This window comes from Psittacula echo (assembly GCF_963264785.1).
Source record: "Psittacula echo genome assembly, chromosome: 5".
Classification (NCBI taxonomy): Eukaryota; Metazoa; Chordata; class Aves; order Psittaciformes; family Psittacidae; genus Psittacula; species Psittacula echo.
In genome coordinates, this window is record NC_137739.1 from 74,219,244 (window position 1) to 74,228,205 (window position 8,962).

General features: G+C 43.5%; 1 protein-coding gene across 10 annotated transcripts in view; it reads right to left on the reverse strand.

The window, feature by feature from the left end:
* PCNX1 (pecanex 1) overlaps nt 1-8,663 on the reverse strand; it is a 91,811-nt gene extending 83,148 nt beyond the window's left edge. For 9 of the 10 annotated variants that reach the window (XR_013956881.1, XM_080618097.1, XM_080618092.1 and 6 more), the window contains exons 1-2: nt 8,350-8,663; nt 237-445 (exon numbers count right to left, since the gene is read on the reverse strand). Coding sequence is in view for 8 of the 10 variants with exons in the window: in XM_080618097.1 (XP_080474223.1) it covers nt 237-445; nt 8,350-8,502 (362 nt within the window). In the remaining 2 variants the exon portion in view is untranslated. Of the gene's footprint in view, nt 1-236; nt 446-8,349 lie in introns of those variants that run through there. The other variant, XM_080618098.1, reaches the window with a different exon arrangement.
* Between the last annotated feature and the right edge of the window lie 299 nt (nt 8,664-8,962).

Consider the following 8,962-nt stretch of genomic DNA (forward strand, 5'->3'; position numbering starts at 1 on the left):
ATATTGTTCTGGAACTCCTTTGGGGGAGGAACCAGAAAATTAGCATGAATCCATCATTTGAAACCTAACACATAAATAACTCTGCTTTCAAAGACCAGACTTAGTCTTCAAGAACTACAGAGGCCTGCATCTATATTCCTCAGTATTTATTTCAACCACCATTCCAGTGACACATATGATGAAGGCCGGACTGTTTATCGTTTGAAGCAGTATACCAACATCAGCAGGCATCTTACCTGGGCCCATTGCTGTCTTTCCTCTTGGCTGAAACACTGCTTTGTTCTGTTTTTGCTCCTCTGTCCATATGCTCACTGGCATTCCTCTCAACAATTTCTCCCTCATCCAGTGCCCTGTGCAAACGGTAATTCACCATCTTCAAAACGATAAAGAGAGCTGCTATCACCGGGCAGTAGACAGCTACTATCATCATGGAAGAAGGAAGAGCCTTTCAAAAGAGAGTAAGAAACAGTTAATGAACACAAGGTCATATGTCCATGAAAATACATAAAGCCACACAGAAAATACTGAACATACTGAAAAATGAAAGTTTAAACACACACTCCCTACAGTCAAACTTTGTGCAGAGATTGACAGAAGTCTAGTAATGTAAAAAAAAAAAAAAAAAAAAGAAAGAAACAATTGGACTAAAAATGCACTACAGCAGCATTCTAAGTAGACCTATCATTGGAGCTTGAGAGCCCAATTCAACACTTGTTCTATTTTTCAAGGCTATTGGAATATAATAGACCAGGAAACCTACAGAAAACAGGATTTTGTGTCAAGCCTAGTATTTTTTTATTAGTTGGCATGAATAAAAAAAAAAAAAAATGGGAAGATTTTAAGCAATTTGAAAACTAAACTAAGCACAGGGTATGACCTTATTTCAGGGCTAGTCCATAGCACCAAGTCCATTTTTTAAAAACTGATGCAAGTTTGACAGCATGGTGCATGGGAGAAAATCCGCTCAACTACCCAACATAGATGTTTTGACTGAGCTTGTCAGCTTCCAACAGCTCTCTTGCATAACAAAATACTGATCAGTCACAAAAGCCAAGATCTACTCTACCTGCATACAAAAAAAAAGGCTGCTTACATTTGCGGCTCACACATTTGAGCAGCAGTCCACAATAACCTGCAAGACACACACCTCAAAGATTACTTATGCTAGACCATTATAGGCCCATGGAAAGGCAGCCAACGCAGATGTTCTGAAGACAATTTTTCAGCTGTGTTAAAGGTGGTCAGAAGCCACATGAAAAACCTCAGTCCTGAATTCAACTTCTGAAATTTCATTCAGAGTCAAGACTTCTCAAGCAACCTTTGCCAAGGCCCATAAGGCTTTTACAGATCAATTGCTTGAGCAATAGATATTAAGTGTGAACTAATATCTACTTAGAAGTGTTCACAGTACTAGTTAAACTTCGGATTTCATTTCAAGGCCTTCACCCCTCTAATTCACCTTTATTCATACTTATAATATGCCATTTCCCTAGGCTGTCACGAAACAGAATGAGATAGGTATTAACCCTTAGTCTTCATGCACAAACAGATCATTTTCCTAACAAAAGGAACAAGAGTCTCTTCATATTTTGTTGTGTTGCTATCCACTACTGATGGTGTAGCTTGACATAAAATTCTAACAGCCATAAGTGTAAGTATATACACACAGGCATACAGCAATCAGAACTGAACAGCATTTGTTACCTAGCATGAACATTAATTTAGTAAATGAGAAGAAAAAATGAGCTGTCTTTTTAGACCTCCTAGCCTAAGGAGAATTCCAGCTTGTTTCATATACCTTGTCTCCCTCCCTAGACAGACCATTGCAAGAACAGAGTTTTTATGGTAATTAAAGCCCCAAGCACAACTTGCAGAATCATAAAAGGAACATGACTGGAGAATAAGACAGAGAGCCCTTGCTATTCTGCACCTAAACCTAGTTTTAGCCGCTTAAAAAAAAAAAAAAAGTCTGATTACAACATTAATATTTCTGTATTTAAGAGCTTTATTAGTCCCAGAAGAACTGGCAGTGCTCTTCATACAATTTAAGCTGCAAGTTTAGCAAAAACATTGTTTGAAGAGATCTCCAAATAACAAAATATTGTACTAATAATGGGGATACAAGAATAAACACTTCTAAATATTGACAGCTGGCTGTTCAACAAACCAAATCCTTAATCCAGCTACTCACTTTCTGACAGTAAGCAAAACCAAACAATCAATATGACATTTCTAAAGCCAAACAAGTATAAATAATTGAGTCTGGAATCAATCAGAAGGCAGGTTACTTATTAGTATCCTTTTGTTAAGTAGGTCAAGTTTAACCTACCTTTTCCTCCAAAACAAGTGAAGTCAACACCTAACATAACACTTGAAGTAGGAAATGCAAACTAAGCTGAGGTGTGCCAACTTAGATTTTCCATGCTGAGCTGGACAAGACCTTAGTGGATAAGGAGTAGATAGGGAGATTCACTTACCAAGCACTACCTCAAGAGGAAAAGGAGGAAACAAAGTTTTTCAAAAACAGCACCAGTAAGCTATCAGGAGCCACAATGATGCTTATGGCATCCATACAACCCTGCAGAAACACTACAAGAATTTCCTCAAGAAATGCAGTTTTTCCACTTCCAAGAAGTTCAGAGACAGCTAGCTCCCTGCAGGCAAGGGCAGGCCCATTACCTTTGGAAAAACTGTAAGCTTCCTATTTGCACCAAGCAGTCTACCAGATCACAAATATAACTTCAACTATCCTCTCCTTTACAAGTACCTGTGTTCAGAAGTCATTACCAGAAGAGTCAGCTTGACATCAGATGACAAAAGCTAAACGGTCTATAGAAGATGTACCTATACTTTTCCATTTTGACAGCTCTTCAATTTCTCCCTTCTACTCCATCAGCAGTGAGGTCACACAACATATCCAGTTTATTTTGTGGAATAAAAAAAAAAAAAATCTACACATCCTGTTCTGCAAAGGAAAGCTTTGAGAAAAACTGAGGAAGGCAGCAAAACACTTGTATCAGACCCAATAAAGAATTAAAGGGTGCTTTTTCCTCACATCCTGTTTTCACAGGATTGCAAAAGGCTAAAAATAAGATAATTTGCTACTTTTCATTCTTTCTGACTCCTCTCTAGAGAGGGTATATACTCTGAGAATAGAAAAAATTTTAGCATGTCAACCATACTCCGCCATCTGATCATGTGCTACTCATGGTACCAGCAATTCATCTGTATTCCAGCCTTAAAAGGAAGAATTACTGCAACCTAACCTAAAGCACTTATGCCTTCTCTAGTTTTCTTTGTCAAAATTGAAAGCATTCAACTTCCACTTAGGGTCTTCTCTCTACAAGCCAAGACAAGTTAATGCAAGATTAGCATTTGAAACTGTGCTTGACATTATACCGTTTGAGGGACAGGTCTCCCATCAGCATAACTGAGTATCCTATACAATACCATCTTCACAATTGTAATACAAACGTAAATCCTACAGATCTGCAGCTACATCTCATTTTAGTTCATTCTACAAGTAGCAAACCATGTTTATTAGGCACAACAGACTAAAAATCTCAGGTTAGAGCTTGTCAGCAGACACCAGCTGGCTACAAGTCTGTAGCTGCAACAGCATTTCAGAGAACATCTCATTTTACTGCACATATCTAGCCACTTCCATTAGCACCAAAGGAAAACATACACTGAACAGCAGAAGTCACAACTGAAGCTCTTATAGGAGAGAAAAAAAGAGCTAGACATGACCACACAAAAACCACCTGCTTTAATTACACTCTGCTGAAAACTTCAGTCATCTAATGGCTGAACAAACCAAATCATTAGACAAACTCATGGCTGGGAGTATTTCTCTAAGCAAAGTTAAGCAGTACTTTCAAAGATAGAGGGGAAGGATACTGATTTTTCTACCACTTTTCCCCTCAGGAGTTACTTTCCTAATTTAAAACTTTCAAGACAATTTATGAAATCCACACTATACACATGGACAAAGGTACGAATGCACAGGTGGGAAGTGGGACTGCTTCTTCTGAAAGCTGCTGGCTATTACATCACCTCAATTGTATCACAGCACACCTTTTGTGAAAGAGTGGGTAGAAAAATGCTTTAAGCACTCCTAGATTCCAGTGGTCAACCTGGAACAGAAAAGAAACCTCAGACCACTAGTTACAGGGTTAAGATATTCCCATTTGAACTTCGAAGGTCCCTGTATCTTGATTCAAGATTTCAAATATATAAGTGTCAGAAACCACAAGGAATTTCATTGATCACGGGCTGTGCTATATACTTATGAAGAAACAAAGACTATATGGATCTTGCTTAATCACAGCTAGCTTTAGCTAGACACTACACATACAATGAAGTTTCCAGATTCTTTTCAAAAAGAGATGTGTAGGTGTTACCTGCTGAAAACATTCATAGGAAAGTCTCCCAATCCAAATCAGATTGCAAGTCCTTACATAAAAGTGATATTAATCAAACATTCATTAAGCAGCAACAGTTGTCTTGTAAAATACTTTCAAGTTCAAGCATTTTGAGACCAGTAACTTTTAGGAACTTTCATACTGGTGAAGAAGAAAGATCAAGAAACAGCAGATAGCATCTGTCACCATTTTTTGTTTGTGAACCGTGAATAACTGCTGTTATCAGAAGCACATTCAGTTACAAGTTATCTAGTTCTTGACTGAAACCTTAAAGTGTACAAGTAAAACCTGCATAGCCAAGAAACTAGACGTGGCTTAGGGCAATCTGGGATACCAAGGATTCTCATTACATATCCAACTTAAACTAAGTGTTTGAGAAACAGCACCTATTTCAGAAACTTCACTGGAAAGAGACTTTCACATGAAGCTACATTTATATGACCTACTTGTGTAACTATGTACGCAAGTCAGGAAATCAAGTGCCTATTAAGTGAACTGTTGCCTAAATGAGCTTGACTTTGACAGACAAGTTCTGTAGATATATACGAGCCCATAACCCCAAGCAAGGTACAGTCCCTGGCTCCTCTGTAGTCACTGGCAAAGTTCCCCAAATACCGGAGCCAAGACTTCACCCCCTCCTGTGCACGTGGTGGGGCTGAAACAGCATTCCGACTAGGGGAAGTGCTTTGGCAGTCTCCTCTCTTCCCCTCCCCCTTGCAACACTGATGCTTAACACTGGCCTCTGCATTTAAGGCAGTTTTTTCCAACTCTACCACTATGTTTTACAACCTAGTTGTAGTTTCCCATATTGTAGCATGTTTTCTTTTCCCAACTCGAGTTTCCGACTAGTGTAAAAACAGGGATCAGCTCTTATAACGGATATGCAAATCAACATGCACAGTTTAGTCTGTTACTGAATACAGATATCTAAACAGGATAGATTTAACTAGTCTAGAAAACAGTATTTTCGTATGCATGCTGCCAAGCCACAGAACCAAGAGTGCAGACTGAAGCAGCTTCACTCAAGCAGACATTTCTCTTCCTCTACACCTCAATTCCTTCATTATCTTTTCTTTTTTCCACACTTCCCACAAGGAGAGGTTAAGTGTATGGAAAAAAAAAAAAAAAAACACAAACCACATGAGAAGAAAAGTATCTGGATCTGCAGTACAGATATATTTATGCATATGTCTGTCCTTCATACAGGGTACAGACCTCACTTTCATGTGCTCAGAAGGCAGATGAGGGACTAAGGAAGAAACACTAGCTGAATTCTGCTAGTTTCTTTGGTTGGTTTGCATCATGCATTAAACCCATCAACCTTAAAATGCACTGGCATACACATGCAAAGAAACACACAGATTTATGGTATCACTTGCTGATCACAACTATTACCAGATTCCATTCTGGAAATAAAGGATAAATAGAAGGAATGCACAAATTAAAGATCAGCAAGGTTGGGTGCAATAAACCAAGTCTTTAAGCAATAAATGCATCTAAATCACCATACCCAAAAGAGATTAAGTGTTCTATTCCTGCTGGGGGTTAAATAACATTTGCAAAAATGTTATTAGCTTACTGTAAAATGCATTCAGCCTTTAGTTCTTTTGCTGACCCAATGCATCAAAGTAACACTGTGCTCTTGGAATTCCTTACGTGAGGAAGTTGTATAAGTAATATAAAACCTGCCAGCATTCTAAGTCTTTCTATATACACCTTGTTTTTTAAACACACAGGGTTGTCTGCCAGCTAGCTAGCATCTGAAGCTAGCTTAGAAACTCCCTCCTACACACCAGTGAGCCATGCTCTGAATTCAGATTACGGTTACCTAAGACTTTTTAAGCAAGTTCTGCTTATTTATGTATGTCCTACAGCAATGCCACATTTACCGCTTTTTATTCTGAAAAAGATGCATTTTAAGAGATGCTAAAGAGCTAAGATGACCATCACAGTTCTGCCTGTTTAGTTTATGTCTAGACAACACTTAAACTGCAGAGGGTGGAAAGAGGGAAAATGGCCAAATATGATTCAATCTGCTTCAACTTGTGACTAATCTCCCTACTTATTCTCAGGGAAGTTGGCACTTGTTGTTGCATCTTCAACTTGTCCAGAGCTATGAAGTAAGAGAATTTAATTTCTCTGATCTCTGCAAAACCCAAATCAGCCTGCTTTTGCCTGTCTTTTTCCCTCTGCACAGGAAAAGGGAAAAAGTTTAAGCAACACTTCAGTTTACCACCCCATAATATGGGCAACTGAAGCTTAACTGTCACTTTAAGAGCAGCAGGAGACTCAAATGCTGGTCCAGATTTATCAGTTGTGAAAAGACCTATGTACAGTACAGATCAGCCCCCTTCAGAATTCTCCTGCGCATGCAGGATATAGCTCACCACACCTTTATGAACAGCTCTCTCAGCAAAGCACTACTAATTAAATAGACTGTCAAATCAAAACAGCAGTACTTCTGAAAAGGAAAAAAACCACCCTACATTTCAGACCAAAAGGAACGCTGAACAGATAGAGATTCAGTTTTTATAGAGACGATTTGTCGTCACATTAACTTCGGTTTTAAAAGCCATTTGTCTCAGCCTGCTGTTTCCTTGCCAGCAGTCTGAAGTTCTCAAACAAAAAGCCTTAGAGCTACCTTTTCCAAGACATGGTAATATAAATTAAAACCCAACTACATAGAGCTGTAACCTTCTCTTCCACATGAGCTATTTCTTAGTATGAAATGTTTCATTGCTTTTAATAGAGTAAATGCTTGACCCCAGAGGTCTCCATCTCTGCAACTGTACTCACATACAGCTTTTCCTCCAAGGTTTCATTCACTAGCTCACATTTTTTCCACAAGGCAGTTTCTACTTGGACACAGCAGCTGAACCTGGCAGACTTGCAAGTCACATTCTACCTCAGGTGCTCAAAACTGGTCACACCTAACAGGTTCACACCTTTCTATTGAGAAATCTGAAGTGAAATATTAGTATTTCGTAAATTACACACAAGTTACAGAGAAAAAGCACCAGCCAACAGGAAGCTGCCCCTTCCTCCCATTATTGATCATACCTCTTATATTTGTTTCCAAGTCCAAATGTCAAAAAAGTTTCCAGGTTTAAAGGTTAGTATTTCAACAGCTTTGACTTAAGTGTCCAATACAAACATGAGTTCAACAGGAATTCTCCCAAACCAAGTACACTGAAGTCCAGACACAAGCAAAAAAGCTAAAGTGGCATCTTATCAGTAACACCGAGTCCAAAATGCTGCCAGCCAGCACACTACACTATAGCCAAATAAACTTCCCGATTATGGACCCTGAAGCACATTGCTCCACCAGTCTCAAAAGCTAGAAGAGAAAGGGACAGAGCTGCCAGACAGCAATACTGGCTGGATTCACCGGCTGGTACAGAGGCTGTGCTTTTTTCTGGAGTACCAGCAGACCTGCAGTAGAAGCCAGTAGAGTTATGCCCGATTTTTAAGGAAGTAAAAAAAAAAAAAAAAACAAAAAAACACGAAGGCCAAGTGCCAGGGATCGAAGCCCCACAGCGCCGACGGGCCACGCTAGCACCCACCCACATCTTCCCGGTAACACGTCCACGCTTCCGAAACGCCGCAGCCCCGGGCGTATACCAAGGACCCGCCTCGATCGCGGCTGCCGGTCCCGCCACGGGACACCGCGCACCGCGGCGGGCGCGGGCCGGAGCAAGCGGCAGGCAGCCGGGCCCCGGGGCGGCCCTCCTCGGGGCGGCCGGGCGGCGGCAGCGCCGCGGGCAGGGGGCGCGCAAGCGACGGCCCCGCGGCCCTTCCTGCTCCCCCCCCTCCGCCATCTCCCGGGCCTCCCCGCTGCCGCCGAGCCGCGCTGCCCCCCGTAATGCCGGCCCGCCCCGCGGGCCAGGCCGACACCGCTTCCCTGGGTACGGCGGCCTGCGCTCACCATGTAGAGGGTGAAGGGGAAGCCGAGCAAGAAGAGCCACAGGTAGAGGTGCAGCGCGTTGACCCCAGCGCCCTGGTGTGGGTCCTGGTACCAGCCGCCGCTCAGCGCCGCCCACACGCCCTGGCGCAGGATCTGCAGCACCTGGGAGCCCATGGCGGCCCCACTCCGCCGAGCCGGCCCCCCGGCTCTATCCACCCTGCGAGCCCGGGCAGAGCCGCGCACCGCCCGCGCTCCGCGACAGCCCGCACGGCCGCAACCACCACCACCGCCTCTCCAGCAACGCCGCCGCCATCTTATGTCCGGGCCCCGGGCCGGCCGCCCGCCCCCGCGCCGCCGATAGACCGGCAGCCCTTGCGGCAGGGGACGCCCGCCCCGCGCGCTGCCGCCGGGGAGGGACCACGCGACGGGGGCGGGCGCGACAGCACGCCGCCGAGCGGGGCACGGCCGCCGCAGCGCCCCCTGGCGGCGCGCCCGGCTGGTGCCGCCGGCCGGGGTCACCCTGCGGGGCCCGGGTCGCCTGAGGGGTGGGCGGTGGGCCGGGGCTGCCCGGAGCACCAGGACGCGGGGAGGGGGGCTCACGCCTGCGGCCTGGCAAGGGTGACTCCTGGGCTGC